Source organism: Danaus plexippus, chromosome Z, assembly GCF_018135715.1.
Source record: "Danaus plexippus chromosome Z, MEX_DaPlex, whole genome shotgun sequence".
NCBI lineage: Eukaryota > Metazoa > Arthropoda > Insecta > Lepidoptera > Nymphalidae > Danaus > Danaus plexippus.
Genome location: NC_083559.1, coordinates 3,445,477 through 3,463,156, shown reverse-complemented (window position 1 = coordinate 3,463,156; position 17,680 = coordinate 3,445,477). Strand labels below are relative to the sequence as shown.

The 17,680-nt window shown below is 30.8% G+C and overlaps 1 protein-coding gene across 1 annotated transcript; it reads left to right on the top strand.

The window, feature by feature from the left end:
- The first annotated feature begins 1,048 nt into the window (after positions 1 to 1,048).
- Positions 1,049 to 16,845, top strand: LOC116777508 (proton-coupled amino acid transporter-like protein pathetic). The gene is made up of 9 exons (XM_032671102.2): positions 1,049 to 1,196; positions 9,797 to 9,843; positions 11,216 to 11,298; positions 11,580 to 11,660; positions 11,867 to 12,017; positions 12,495 to 12,616; positions 13,340 to 13,424; positions 14,280 to 14,767; positions 15,029 to 16,845. The coding sequence occupies exons 2-9, from the start codon at positions 9,835 to 9,837 to the stop codon at positions 15,441 to 15,443; spliced, it is 1,434 nt and encodes a 477-aa protein (XP_032526993.1). The 5' UTR covers positions 1,049 to 1,196; positions 9,797 to 9,834; the 3' UTR covers positions 15,444 to 16,845.
- Positions 16,846 to 17,680: the final 835 nt, after the last annotated feature.

The window sequence follows — 17,680 nt, the reverse complement described above, 5'->3', positions numbered from 1 at the left end:
TTAAATCGCATCCAGTGTTGTTTCGCTTGATAAGATTTACTTGTTACATACGAGTGTATATAAATTTTGATTTAGGATTTCATCCGTTTCAAATACCGTGTCAGATAAGAAATATGAACGTTTCGCGGAACGTAGTTTAGCGAATATAATTGAATAAATGTGATGTCATAACACTATGTGTTTTAAAAGCCCGATGTAAATTAACAAGCAAAATTTTATGATGCTTTGAGCTTGTATTGTATTGCGTCAGCCGTACACACAGCTTATTGTAATTTATCCAATGTCTTAGCCGATGGTTTTATCACCAGGAATATAAATAAGGCACATTATACTTGTACACCATTAATGTTATCAGTTGGACGTACTATTATCATCATAAGTATTTATATCACACGTTTTATTAGAAAAGGAATAGTAATTTAATGAATACATCTTCACTAGTATCATTTACTATGCTTATTCATGTATTAAAAACTAAGGATAACATAATTTTTAAAGTAGATTTCAGGCGACGGACCTATATTCGATATTAAATACGACTGTTAGACAGTAGTTTAGTAATAAATACACTACTATATCATCCCTTTAATATTGAAAATATATCTTTCGTTTTATACTAATTCAACATTAAAATTTGCGACAGTTAGTTAAAAATAAAAAAACATAATACGAACAATAATGAACAGGCTCTGAAAATTACGTTAACTCAATCGCTCAAAATAACAGCAATGACTAATTAGTCTATTCATATAGCATGAATAATAATAAACATAGTTAAATGTGGAAGCTAAAAAAAGGAAACGTATAATTGATGAGTTTACTTAAATAATCCTAACAAACAAAATGTCTGTGAACCGACGAATTTCACTTAAATGACTCGTATTTTTTTCATATCCTCATATATTTCGTGAATTCAATGTGTATCAGAAGCTTACAGTACAACCTGTCGTTATTCAGCCATGCACGATGATACTTTACTCTAGTTCCTAACACTACATGACGCAACAATCGTTCTCATTTACTTGTACAGCCCGTACTATAGTGTTATGTTCGCTTTTGCAACCTTCGTTCATTCCGATTTTAACCACCGCGTCGAACGCGCGCGCTTCACACTATTTATAAAAACACGTGGCGGTGTAGTTGGTTCACAGTATAACCTCATTGTGATATAGAAATATATACGAGACTGCTAGAAGGTAACGTGTGATTATTAAATTTTAACATAAAAAAAATATTTTATTTATATATAATATGTGATTACGGTTTTTATAATTCAATATATAAATGAGCTTTTATGACAGCGAAGTATTTGAATTGTATAGTTACACCGTGTGCATGTAAAAGTTTATTTACTAATTTATAAAAAAAATATAATTTATCTGAGAGCATTTTATATGTATATGTGCTTTAAATATGTATAGATACGGTATAGCGTATAATAAGTCATTAATTTAGAACAGCTGTTACATTGAAAAATTATCAATAATATTTCTTATCTTAAACTAAACAGTGGATAATTTAAATTAAAACATAAGGGGATCTTCACGTCAGCATGTCGTACCCTACAGTCTACACATTCTGTAATGTACAACTGTAGTTTTAATTTTTTTCGTATGACCATTTTTAAATCTATGCTAATTATATTTCGGTGTCATTGAGTCGAATTATATTTAAAAATGAGCAAGTTTTAAATTACCAGGTAAATAAGTGAAACCGGCATGTTTAAAAAAAAAAACTTAGACATTGACGACAGCACGCCAACGACAATAGTATAAAAACAATAGGAATTCGATACTTGTTGGGACTTAATTTCCAAGATTCAGGAACATGACTTTTGTTTAAAATTTTACCGTAATAATAATATCCCAGTCCTCAAATCTGTGCCACGGCAGTGACAAACATTTGCTTTATTACCAGCAAATATAATAACGTCTCAAAAATAAAAATATTCACACGGTAATCAAAGTTATTTATATACGCTACGAATATTATTTTTAATATAACATAAATAATCTTATCTTCGTTATTCTATAAACAATATGTATAGCCGTAGTATAGTGACGTATGAAGTTTAAGCTGTAATGACTCGTTTTAATACGTGATTTTATTTTACTAGGGCACACAATACCAGAGGTCGTTGGCATCTGATGTCTAAAGCGTTTCTTACAATGAAATATCTTGTATCGAAGCGTTTTTTATAACGTCGATCTCATCAAAAACGCGTAAAATAAACGCTGGTTAATTCATCTCCGTGCGGAATTAATTTTCAATGAAATTGTAAACGACAGATAAGAAATCTTGATAAGATTGAAATTAAGAATAAATATCCACGTGCATTATATATTTCGTTATAAATACGATTCGGTTATTATATGACAAATTAAAACGAGTGTCATATTTCGGTTCAGATTTCGCTGTCTTGTATCGCGACCATCTTAAAAACGCGACAATCTCCGCGTTTTTTCGCCGCTAATCGTGGCGTGACTTCGGTTATTGTAAAAATATCCTGATATATACCTTCTCTGACTAATCACTAGTTTCATTGATCGTCTCGGACGCCGTCATTATTCAGACACAAGATATCTAGGTCAGACTGTCATACCTTAATTATTAACTATTAACGCAGAATGAACATAGCTAACGGTGAATTTTTTGCACGTGTTTTTTTTTTATATACTTCAAAACGACTATGTTATCGTATTAAGATGATTTGATGGACTGAGGTTGAATATAAAAATCATCCTACCTAATAACGTTACTCAAATTATAAATACTCATTGACGGTTGATACTAAAAACACTTTATTTTGTATAAATGAGTCGTATAAATAGCAGCAACACTATGTAAATTTCGATAACGCTGTACTGTCAAATATAGAATCAGCCGTATTCCAGTTTAAACAGGAGTGTTGCTGTTTTAAAATAAATGTAATAATTATCTCATTTCATAATTTAATAAAGGCACGTTTGAAGTTTGCACACATTAGATACGCGCCTGTATAGAAAATTAACAATCGAGTAATTAAATAGTCCACGTAAGAAACAGACGTAAGCAAATAAATATTTCTTTTATTATATTTTTTTATATTACATTAAAGAAAATATCCCATGAAAACAGTTACGAATACAAGCCATTATTTTTCGTACAACATAAAAAAAAATACGTAAGAGAATGTAAGCGACCACGTGTCACAGCGTTGGCATTTATATAAGTGCGTCACTATTTTATAAATTTCAAATGCGTTCTAATCTTTTGGATTATAACATTTTATTTTTAATCATATTATGCCAAATTTATTGAAGTTGATTTTTTTTCCACGGAACGCTCTACGGAAAAATAATTTCTTAAAGAACTATACTGGCGGCAACTCAAAAGAGAGTTTTTTTTAAATATTATACTTAAAATAAAAAATTCGAAACAACAGCTTCATATTTAACGTAACCTCTGAAATCTTAAGTTTCATTTACATATATTTTAATCGTAAATATTAATCGAAAGAAACTAAGGTCGCCAATTAGCATCCTTTCAGAATTTAGATTTTGATTCTGTCTTTTTCTGAAAATCTACTATTCTCTCTGACGTTTCGTTTCGTTTTTTCACCGTAGGTTCATGCTTCACACTCGCTGTATAGAAATATAATTGTATAATAAAGTGTACATGATGGATGTAGACAAATCACTCCATCTACTTTCACACAGATCGAAACGCACCTCGTTTATAATATTTCCAATAGAAAACCAGTTTCTTTAAGCTAAAAAATATTTTTGTCACAACGAACAATACGCAAACCCGTTTAAGCTAACATGACCCACAAAACGTTATCTATAAAGAGAGCAATAGACAAAAGACCAGGTATAAAATTCAACCCTTCAATTAAATAAATTTGAAAGATTTTTTTTTTTATCTGTCAAAGTTTCTTCACCTAGGTCTTAAATTACACAGCCATGTTTCACATGAACCTTTGTTTATGAATAATTATAAATACACGTTAGAATTAAATAGATTTTGTTTGTAATCTGTTGTAACATTATATCTTATCGCCCGCAATTTCATAGCTTTGTTTGCTTTGTTTAACCGGTGCTGTTTATTCAGTAACTAAAATCATAATGTTCTTCCTGTCACAAGTACTTATTGATATTATCGGTGAAATCAAATATATTCACAGTTGTGATATCCGTACAGAATTCCTAAATTAATATGATAAAAACGTAGATAGTCACTGTTTCAGTGACCTTCGCAGAATATCAATATATACTTATTTGAAACCGAATCTTTACAACCTTTAATAGTTTACACCTTCCCTCAATCTCGTATCTGAAAGTTCATCCTCGTTATTAAAATAAAACGAGGTCTCGCTGACCACATCCAAAATATTAAATTTGTTTATAATTTAACATCAAAAATTATTGCTCTATTCGGAATATATATAAAGAAATGTCAGAAACACTCATATTGGAGAAGTATTCATTGTGATTAACCTTTAAATAACACTATTTAAATCAATTCCAATAGATTTATTTGTGTATTTGATTAATTTTATCAAATTTTATGTAATAAAGTTTCTAAATATTAATCCTATCCTATCAATTTATTATTAATTGTTATTAGCGTTCAATAATACGTGTTAAAGTGATGATGCGGATCACGCCTGTCATCATTTCAATAACAAGACGTATTTATTATCTGTATAATAATAAGTACACAAAAGCAGTTATAAAGTTGTGTTTGATAAACTATTTTACCGTGCCACTAGTTCAAACATTACATAAGTTTATTTACATAATCTGTTCAAAATATGCATACCTACAGCAAATATAATAATACACTGGTCTACCTTGTAAAACGACGTCATAATTTAATAGGACGAAATTGAAACTGGTTTTAAATCAAAGGTTAGTTAACCTATAAAGAAAATATATTAAATTTGAATGACATCTATTAGATATAGATGATTGTGCCAAATCTAATTATATCCAAGCACACATATACGTGGCACATTATAGCACTGCGATGCCATATTAAAATGCCTATTTGTATCGGTTCATAGATTTGAGCTTCGCATATGCGGAGTGTTTATGAAATTAGATCGTATTTAAACACGCTCAGGTTCATACTTGAGACACTAAGCATAATTTATATATATTAATCGTTAAATGACACTTGTAATATTAATAAAGACAATGCATTATTCGATGACGCTAAGTACACGGGTAGGTTTATTGAGATCCAAAATTAAGTCTATTTAGTTTTGTGTACTTTTAATGAATCTTAAACTGTACGAGATAAGACTATAAATGGCATAACAAATTTAGAAAATTGTCTACACATGTTTTTTGGCACATACATACTCTTTTGTTGAAAATTTCCATGACCATTCTGTATAATTGTTGCTGAGTTTCGTTCATGCTGTGTTTTATTTCATCTAATAGTGCACGGTTCGTTTATGTGTTTATGTGTCTATGACAAAGTCCGGAACGAATAATCCCTATACAATAAGAAAAGGATACGTCTTAAGCACTAATCGAATAAACTTATAGAAACTGTGGCATGCCATCTCGTTGAGACCACATAGATTTGGTTACTATTTGTGTGTGACGCCAGAATGGGCACGCTAGATCCTATTTTAGGAATAACAAAGAAAGGATATCTAGATGAAACTGTGTTTGATTTTTCGCTCATTTGTTAATGCTCAACAAACCATGTCACGAGCTCGCTTTGGATGTTCATTATGCTTCAGTATTAAACGAGTTCCTCGTCCATCAAATCACATCTTAAGAATGAAAATCATGAAGGTGTTTTGGCAGTTAGCACTGTAAAGAGATTTTTGTTATGTAAAGTTGTTGCTCGACGTCGAGACGTTGCGTCAGTATTTTTACCACTTCAATTATAACAGCATAGTTCAATATTAAATTCATATAAAATTTTGAGACTGTTAAAGTTTGAAACTTGATTACATCGATTGATGTTTTTTCATTGAATCTATCTCTTCCCAACTTTTTTTTTTGTAACACTGACCTGCGCCCGAATAACCATTACTTTAAAACGTCCATTCACTGCTTTTTCTAATACGTTTGAACAAATATTTCCAAGACGGCAAGAAAACGCTTGTCATTTTGTAATAACGAAATCTCACAGTCGAAATTCCAGCAAATTCTGATGCAAGTTACATTTTATTTTAAACAGATATTATAGAATACACAGTTATTTTTTATTTTTAACCGCAACTTAGGCTTGTTTCGATATCAGAATCAATCAATGGGTGTCACTTTACCACAACGACTGCAGAAAGGCCACAAAATGCCAATGAAATACGACACTGCAGTACATTTGCCCCCACCTAACTGTTTACTCGGAAATCAATAGCACTTAATATTACTTGATCCACTTAAATACAGTCATAAATTATGCTAGGTTCAAGACTTATTAAAATTTCACGTTTTAATTAATATTAATACCGAAAGGGACGACCGCGTAATGTGGACGCCCTCTGCCCCATCTAGGGGACAGAGGACTAAGAAGAAGAGATAAATATTAACTCGATGAAATTTTTCGTTTTTCGACAATACGATTACTACACTTATCCTAATAGTTAGATAGAAAGTAAAAAAAGGAAAGTCAAAATAGAAAATCAGAAATGTGAAAATACGTTTTTTTTTATTGACCTACTAGTTTTTTTATTGTAAAATAGGCATAAAACATATTCTTATCACGGGTATGTATATTTTTTTTTCTATAGGATATAATCAAATTTGATAATAGTACAGACACACAGTATAGTATAAACGACCGTGACAATATCGATCAGTACGCTTAACATAAGTTTGCGTCGTCACACTACGTACATAGAGTTAACAGTTTTGTCATTCATCAATGCGCAGATTACACTATCAACGTAGTTTAATGGACCAAAAACGGGTAAAGTTTCGTATGTGGCGTGATGAGTACTTAGCTTAAACACACTGACAATATTATTGTTTATTTACTTGATATCTTTATTATTTCTATCTCCTACTGTCCTTTATCGATATTAACACACAATGATAAATATGTTTATTACACTTTCGCTTTGTTTTCATTGTCTAACGTTATCGACACTCGACATGAGATGACATTTACAAAAACAGTAGGTATTCGTATTGAATGTTCACATATAAAACAGAAAGACACTGGATACTATTTTATCGTTGAACAGACATACGTTTATATATATATATATATATATATATATATATATATATATATATATATATATATATATATTAATCGTATCAACAATCAAATCAATAAATGTATTGAAGTACATATTAAATGATTATTATAATAAATTTCCTTCAACGATTCAAACGATTTAATAGCCGAAATCGTGTTCTGAGTACACTGATACTTTTATGGATAACGCATTAGAAACGAAGACAAATCCAACATTAAACAACGAGACAAAAGATTTTTTTTTAAAACGTTTTTAGTTAGTTTTAACATTACCCCCAGTTATAACTTCGGCCACAGTCGATTCGACATATATTTAAAAAAAAAAAACAATAGCTGTCTATGTTTACGTCATAAGTGTTTTAAAAAAAAAATACTACAGTGTATTATCATAACGTCACATGTATTAAATTTGCAAAACCTTATTCTACTGAACCTATTTTCTCTCGATTCACCCGATAGGTTAGACCTCCGAAATATAAATTATAATGAAAATCAAATTATTTGTACAAAATCACGAACCGATCATTACAGTTCGTCTACGTTTCTTTTGTAAAACCTCTCGTTTCTAACACGACCTGCCAACATCTAATTTGTTCGCGTAACAACATCACGATTTCAACTGAAATATTCATTTTTTTTCACTGTCAATCAGCAAAAACCATTAAATCTTATATGAAAAAGAAGCGTTCTCTAAAATACTTCGATTTTTTTTTCTCTTGCTACGTCATATTAGAAAGTACAGACGTAATTGTTACTATATTAAAGGAAACTAAATCCATTAACGAAAAATTATATATACGCTGTTAATTCGTAAGTCGTTTTGTGAATATTTTATAAATAGTTCCTTTTTACCGATATATCAATATTGCACTGTAATAATTTTATCAACCTTAATAGTTACTGAATAAAGTTATCGAAAACCTTAATGTGAGATTGTTATCAACCAATTCTTGCGTACCTATTGCAATGTCTCTCGTTAAAAACACATGCAAACTATCTTAGTCGTCTACTTTTCAAATTAATAAATAGTTCCTTAATCAATGACTGCTATCATAAAATTTAATATAATTTAATTATTAAATAGTGATACTTAAGTGATATAATATATATATTACTCTCTTTTTTTTTAAAGTAGAATGTACCATTTTAAAACACCGCAAACCATACTGCCAATGTGATGGATAAAAAAAAATATAAAAAAAAAATGCCAGTTTCTTTAGATGTTGGTTTAGGAAGTTGAGATTCCGTTACGATTTTCTGTTTGCATACCAATAAGTTCAGTTGACTCACTATTAAAACGGTACACCACTACAATACACGCCATATTGTAAAGTTTGTGTTCTAACAATATAATTTTCTCGTCATCAAAATACTGTTGGCAAAATTTATAGCAGTAATAAAAAAATATATATTCTTTATTTCATCATAATTAAATGAAAAAGTACATACTAATGATGATATTTATGTTTTCAGATATATGTCATGTGTATAGAATGATAATATCGATAATATAATATCTGATAAATATTATCAATCTATCTATATTCTAATCAATCATTATACAATTTCAATTATTGGCCTTGTAATAAATAATTAAATATTATGTGACCTAGTCTCACAGCCAATATCCCTAACTTGTTAAATTAGCGCGCGCTCCATAAATTAACCGTCCCTAGAACGTGTTTTAGAGTTGACGATAACTCTCATAGTTTGGAATTTCATTCATTTAGTGTAAACCAATTTCCATAACCAAACTAAACATTAATTGCATTATGAATTTCTTTATTTTATTCGGAATCTAATCAAAACATCATCTTTGTGGGATTCAAATGGCACGCACACAGGGCGGTTATAATTTAAATATAAAAGCGGTTATTGTTTACGTTTAAAAACAAATCTTAATAAGAGTGTATAAAATCTTAATATTAATATAGATTTTATGTATAGTATGTATTTACCGTAGTCGATTTTACACAAACATATATTATAAAAACATAATTATATATCTACTTAATTAGTTTAGTAAAGTTAGCTGTGTAGTTTTTGGTCACTGACTCAGTACTGACATTCAGAATTTATTAAACAGCTGATCGAGTGAATGGGTTAATACATACTATTAACTTTCACACACTTCATTGCTTTATAGCTGATATAGTTATATATCTTATAAAGGTAAAATAACTTTTAAAGGTAAATATACCTGTATATGTTATTTGTAAACGAGCGAACCCATCAGTCTAACAATTAATGTTGCTTGAAAAATATTCAAACAACGACATTAAGGCCAGTGATTCAACGACGCCATTTATTTGTACTAGACTAGCTAATGCTATGACGCATTTATTCCCTCATGCGGACATATTAGTTATTTTGCATATATAAGCGATTTAGCATTTTTACCTATAAATTATTATTTAGACATAACAACTGTAGACACCTGAAAAGTATCTAAGTATGAGGTCTTAATTATCAGAGCGGTACATAAATTTATTATTTAATATATATTTGATTTATTGTTATAGATTCAGCGAGTTTGGATTTAGTCAAACAAAAAACAATGACGCGTAATAAAAGTTTTTTTTTTCAGGTATCCCATTATAGCAGCTGTAAATCCAAGGAGCTGATATGGTGAATGTAAGTTTTTAATTATTATTAAAAAAATATATATATATCAAGATTACTTAATACATAAAAAAGCATTGCCACAAATGATTCCATTTAATGTGAAGTAAACTATTTGTTAATAATGTTCTAGAATACATCATCGTAATTTTTAACTCGTGTTTTTTTTAAATGATTAAAAAGCACAGTTACTGTAGTGTACCTATTAATTTTAATGTACCTCCAAGCATAAAAACAGACATTAAATATTGTTCAACACGACTAGAGAATAGTAATTAACAATAAAATATACATGTACATGGAATGAAAGGAGTCATTACAATTCCTAGTATCTTATAACACTAACCAATCCGCCTTTCAGAATATAACGATAATTAAAATTAATCCAATACTTATTTTATTATAACAGTGTTGTCAATTTGAGAATTACGCATCCATTTCCATATATATAGTTATATTTTTTACATATATATATATATATATATATAGTAGTATTAGTTCTAGTCTGCATCGTCACTACATACAAAGTGGCTCCCGTTTTTTATACAATATTCTACGTTTATACAATTTGTAGATATTTATAAATTAAAAACTATTAACGCTTCTTATATAGCGTGAGGACGCTAACCTATACTAAGCGTATTGATGTTACTCGTTAATACTTTCACGCTAAAACAGCAAAACGCATTTTAATAACAATAAAAAGTAAGTGATACCTAATTCTCACAATACTTAGAAACTATAGAAGGACTAATTAATTGCTACACTCGCTTTTGAGTAATGCACTCGTAAATTCTGAATAGGCAATAACGGTTGATTGAATGTTATGAAAATAAATAAAAAAATCCTTATTACGTGAGCTAACAGCCAGTGAAACACCGGTAAGAAACGGTACAGCCGTTTTAGAGAGCAAACCAAAAAATACACAAAATCATTTAAATGTTGCAAACAGGCAAACGAATTTTATCTCTCTATAAATGAGACTGTTTAAGTAAACGCCTATCATTAATAATAAATTTCATAATCATTTAAACACTTACATAATAATAAAATTACTTTCGAGCGTTCTATGCCCGTGTTAAATGCTTTCTATATCTGATTTAACATCAATAGGCCAGCGTAGTTTATTTTAACTAGAACTTAAATGGTCATTCATCAGCCTTTAATTGTCCGGGGTACCCTCAATTGCTACTATGCCGTTACCAATGAAAGTAGAAATATCCTTGTCGAATACAAACAACTACATCAAACAAAATTTTTTTTTTTTTTATTAATAAAGTATAAAAAAGTTATGAAATATTGAAGTAGCTTAACTTTTGTTATCTTTACTTACATAGTTCGATTGTGTGTAATGTTTATGATATTATGTTATTTACGTATGCAGGAGTCAAATGGGAACGTGGCTCCTCCCCAGGAGTTGGAGACGTTCCTTCCACAAGACGAGAAGAAAGACAAGGTTGAGAAAAAGTGAGTAGCACCAAGGAGTGCATCACCGAAACACCCTTAACTTTGTTACGTGTTTTATAACTTGTAAAGCCATAAAAATAGTTTTAGTAATGAAGTGTATAACGCACCAATATAACACAAGCCGGTTTAATTGGCTTCTTGGTTATATGGCCTCATTCCTGTTAACTGAAAACTTGACCTACATTCGCTTTACACAATAAATTATTTTGGTTACGTAACTAAATTTATAAAAATTATATTATATATAACAATCAATGAAATTTTGTCTAATTGTATTATAGATATAACCTAACTAAAGAAAAAGATGTCGAAGAGGGTGATTACGATCCGTTTGCAGAAAGAAAATTGGACAATCCGACCTCGTAAGTAGACTTAAATGATTCAAATAATATAATTGTTACAATATATTTATTATAATCTATTTCCTCGTATAATACTATGCACGTACTTTATAATAACGTCCTGTTTGGAACGTGTAAAATGTCATAAGTCGCCATGGAAGTAATTAATGTTTGAAATATCATAAAGATAGTCGCTATCTTAGTAATTAAATGATCGAAACTTACAGCAACATGGACACACTGACTCACTTACTGAAGGCGTCTTTGGGTACTGGTATTCTAGCTATGCCAAAAGCCTTCCAGTGTTCAGGGCTTTTGGCGGGAATTTTCTTCACGATTTTGGTCGCTGTAGTATGCACTCACTGCGCATACGTCCTTGTAAGTTACACCCATTTTTAATAATAAAGATAGTAAAAATATAAAAAAAGCAATTTGTTGCTACGCAAAAAATTTTACGACGATAATATAATTTTTATTATATGGAATACTTTCATTCCTGCAGCCATGCGATTGTAATTCTTTGTGCTATGTTTAATGTATGTCCATATAATGCTTGTGCTGAACTATTGCGATATTGGTGCAAAAATCTGTCTATCACTTTGTTTTGCGATAATTTTCATTATATATTGATCGCAATATACGAGATTATTTAACAAAGTTTTTTTTTTATTTAAAGTACATGGTTTGGAATAAATGGTTGTTGAATTAAAATTACATCAATTTACTATGAAAGATTAGTTAAAAAAAACAATTGTGTTTTTTATTTTGGTTAACTTTCAATATTGGGGAAAGATTTGAAAGCGAAGCATTGCATATTATAATTTGAATGATGTCATTGAGTTTTGTTTACTTTAGATAAAATGCGCACACGTACTTTACTACAAGACGAAAAAACCAACAATGAGCTTTCCGGAAGTTGCGGAGGCGGCCCTGGATAACGGTCCCCAATGGGGAAGAAGATGGGCATATACTTTTAGGTAAATTAAAAAGATGACAACGCTAAGCCATTGTGCACATTGTACATACACACTAATTTAATGTACTTTGATCACGCAATGTGTCTTTTTTAAAAAATAAACATATTTATCATATAGAAATGATCAATATAATACTATAACCTTGTTTTTTATCAAAGTTATTACTAGTAATAACAAATGTTGATTTTTTTTTTGTTAAAATTTAATTTAACCTTAGTCGTGTTAAAGAATTAATATAAATAGAACGAAACATCACCATTGTTAGACGCTATTTCCGTCGCCACTAATTCTGTATATGAATACCTTTAGGATGACCTTTAGCAGTTGACCTTTAGGAGTTTTGAACCCTTTTTCAAATTCCATTGATTGTAAATTATATTTTAATGTTTCTACCAAAAATCTAAATAAAAATGGCTAGCGAAGAAAAAAAATATTTGACATTAGCATACAGCCATCTTGTTTATGTGTCATTTTTATAACTGACATTTACATTTGATTTAACCGGGTGTGCTAATAAATAGCATTATCTGAATTTCCTTTCGCTTGTGGTCATGATAATGCTGTGTCACGTATTAGCTATTATTAAAACAAAAACTGTGTATTGCATAAAAATTTATATATAAAAGTTTATTTTTTAAGAAATTAAATGTCAAGTCATCGTTATTTCTGAATTAAAAAAAGATATCGAATAAATTAAATTTAAATAAACTATGTTTATTACAGGATCTTCATCTTGGTCAGTCTGTTCATAACGTACTTCGGTACGTGTTCGGTGTACGCGGTTATAATTGCTGAAAATATTAAAAAGGTGAATATATTTAGCTTACTGTTTATTCAATTTTATCAATTACATCAATGGGTATCATATATGTATGTGTAACTTAATTTTTATTGTATGACACTATCAGATAAGAACGCTGGATCACATATTACGAAAACCAAAAATAATATTAATACAATGGCTTTTTTTTTTGTCTTCGCCACATCCGGTCATAATTATTCTTATTAAAGATATTGCTTGGCTAATTTTATAACCGTCATTACTTCATTAGTATGACACTTAATGTTATCGTTATATTCTAAGTTCAGATCTTATTTTCAAAGGTCAAAGTGCTATTGACGCCAGATGAAGTGTGGAAATATTTTATACAATTTACTAATTATTGTTTATATTAAAATTATATTAATACGCTTGTTATATTTCCATACGCTATCAAGATCGCTTAACCTATTGCTATTAAACCTACGTCATTATAAACAAATACGACGGAACGAGCTAAGAAGTGTTGAAAAAAGAAATAATCTTTATCGAGTATCAATAAATAAAAAAAAAAGAAATAACATCATAAAAATATATAATCTGTAAATTAAATAAGTTAAAATCATATGAAATAAAAATATTCCAATTTCAAATGCTCAACAATAGATTGTTTTCAAAATTAATTTCGCGCCTTAAATAAGTACTCTCAGATTATATGTTAACTGCCACGGTTATTGTAGTGACGTACAAATGGCAGTTTGTCATAACACGCCTCGTTACAAGACATTATTTACAAAATCATATCATTCAGTTTATATTTCTCTCATGGGAACAACTATCTTAAACTTACGTATTTAAGCAACTTTCTGTATATTATAAATAAATGTAAATTTTCACTTACAGGTAGTTCATTTCTATTGGGAAAGCACCCAAGAAAACTTCGGGATACGAATATTTATCCTCCTAATTCTCCCGCTGCTAATCTTTATGGCATGGATCAAGAATCTGAAATATTTGGCGCCGGTCTCAATGATAGCAAATTTATTTATGGCAGTGGGCCTCGGGATAACGTTTTATTTCCTCGTCGGCACCGAGTCCTTGGATTTCGGGAAAGTTGCAGCAGTGAAACATCCCAGCGAATGGCCGCAATTTTTCTCCCTCACAATCTTTGCCATGGAGGCAATCGGTGTCGTGATGCCTTTAGAAAATTCGATGAAAACTCCGCGCTCTATGCTTGGATTCTGCGGGGTTCTGAACAAGGGGATGTCTGGTGTCACCTTGGTGTACATTCTTCTTGGATTCCTTGGTTACCTCCGCTACGGAGAGCTGGTACAAGATTCGATCACGCTCAACTTGGAACCGCACCCCGACGATCCTAAGATCTATGAAGTGTAAGTTATATGCTAAAACCGAAATAATATAATCTATATGCTAAATATGTTTTTGCTACTTCGGTCCCTAGAGCCAGAGGTTGGCGGTGAACCAAACAACGTATATAATTTTTCTGAACCCAATACTGTGTCATTCTCAAGTTTCGTAAATGACATTTCTTGCAGTAGTTTTTACGGCACAATAAGATTTCTGATAATTTGACATTTATAACATGAGCAATAAAGCATATATTTCTTAATCAAGTCAATTTTTGTTTCCAGTCTCGCCCAAACCGTAAAAATTTCCATCGCCATCGCCGTGTACTGCACATTTGGGCTCCAATTCTTCGTCTGCATCGAAATCATGTGGAACTGCATGAAGGACAAGTTCACTCAGCGGCCGGACCTCGCGGACTACGTGATGCGCACCATCCTAGTCACAGTGTGCGTTCTCCTGGCCGTGGCCGTGCCCACAATAGGTCCGTTCATGGGCGTCATCGGCGCGTTCTGCTTTTCTATCCTCGGCCTCATCGCTCCCGCTTTCATAGAAATCATAACCTTCTGGGACATCGGTTTCGGTCCTTACAAATATCTCATATGGAAAAATTTACTCGTACTAATCTTCGGGCTGTTCGCTCTCATTTTCGGCACCATAGATGCGTTCAAAAGCATAATATCCGTGTACAGCGCACACTAGCACCGAGGGCGGACAGTTAAGTTGCATTAGTGATTTTTGTAAGTTAATTTTAAGATAGCAATCGAGACTTCGTACGTCTAACTGACATTTTAAAAACGTTCTTGAATGGTGCTTCATATTATATAACATTAACCGGTCGCGTGTGGTCCGTTAGGTTATTGTTAATTGGATTATTGTATTTCGATAGCATTCCCAAATGCGGCGCTGTTTTAATAAGAGCTGTCTTAGCTTTATTAGGTGTTTGAACGATGTCTCATGTTAAGTGGTTACGGTGCGCCCACCCACATAATGACGTGATATTCTTATAAATAATTGATATTAATAAAAAATTATAATTTAAGGGATTCGGATTAACATCTCAAAATTTTTTTTTAAATACTTCATTTTAACTACATACGTCATTGTAATTTCCTGTTTAGATCAAAATGTAAAAAATAATTATAGTTCTAACTGCCGTCTGAAATGTTTGCAACGGATTCGTGGACAAAGCTCTTAAGATAGTTAAACTTAAGATCAATATTTTATTATATTAAATAACGATTTTTATTTTATTTAACCCCGTATTAAAGATAATGTTTCTGCTATAGATTGATAAATGGCATTGATCGGTGTTTATGAAAATTCCTGCCCTCGGATTATAGATAGAATCGAATTTTTATATTACGAAAACAAATATACTTATTGATAAAAAAAATTATGTACTTAATGCCACGGAATTTAATAGTTTTAGTGCGTCATAATGTCTAAGTGTGAGGACGATAGCACTTGTACATATACCAAATCATAGTGATGTGATATAAAAGAGAACAGTGGAATATCCAACGAGGCCTTCTTTACTAGACCATAGACATAGAAACAGTATTTTAGATCGAGTTTTAGTAGTAAAATGATATATTAATTGAAAAGCAAACTTGAATCTTAATGGGGGACCATTTTTCGTTACGCTCTGCTACGTTATTCGCATTTACAGATGTTATTCAATTTATATTAGTCGTAAGTAGATACTGGCTTTTATATATGTTATAAGCTTTCGTATTGGGATTTTAAATATGTGTACGCCCTATGCATAGGCTGTTTTTTTTTTTTTACAGATGGTATTATTTATGTTAAAGCCAACAAAGTTCCTATATCATAATTTTTATTAAAAAAAAAATTATATGAAATGGTGATTTTTAGTAGGCAATCTGGTATTAAAATTATATAATATAATAGGTTCACGTGACATTTCTAAAACCGGCATGTACAGCTATCGTGTGTTAAAAAAAAATATTACGTCAAACTATTCGTACATCTCGAATCGAAAGTACATTGTTATGTCAAACGAGCCTACACATCAATTTTATGTATGTCTTAATTATTTTTTTTTTTTTAAATTGTTTTACAAATACAGAACAATTCCGAATCCCGTGGTTTTCATTGGCTGTAACCTTCTACCTGTTATTTATTAATTAAAGTTTTCAACGCATTTCTGTTCGTATCAACACTGTGACGTCCCAGTCTTCATATAAAGGCTTGGAAAGATTAATCGATGTATCGATATAATCAATAATTAGCGAGTTTTTCTCTCATGTGATTGTTTACTGAGGAACGCGACAAAGTGAATAAAAGCAGTGTAAAATCTTAAAAAAAATCCATGATTTTCTCGAGTTCAACGTGTTTTTTACGAAAGGCATTTTGTTCTCATTATAAATCTATTAAGAATTATTGTAGGCATATATTACAATAAGGGTCATAATCATAGCCCTATTGGTGTCCACTGCTGAGCAAAGGCCTCTTCTCACATGGAGTAGGTTAGAGTATTAATCACCACGCTGGCTCAAGTTGGATTGGCGATTTCAACTTACACTTCTAAATTATCAATCCAGGTTTCCTCACGATGTTTACCTTCACCGTCTGTCAGCGTTGTCTAAATATTCTTAGAAAGTAGACATAACTCGGACAAAAACCACACAAACTTGCCAGGTTACGAACCCGCGCCCTCATCCATGACTGATGACAGGCACGCCTTTACCACTAAGCCAGCACGACAAAATTAAACATTGAGGGTATTATGTAAAAAAAACACAAAATGGAATCTACAATTTATTAAAACAGTACACAGCTTTCACATTGATACAAGCTCAGTTAAACCACCGACCAGATATTGGAAAATCAGTAAAAAAAAATAATTATAATAATAATAAAACAGACAAAATTATACAATAATGATTATAATTTATGGCTATAATAAAATACAC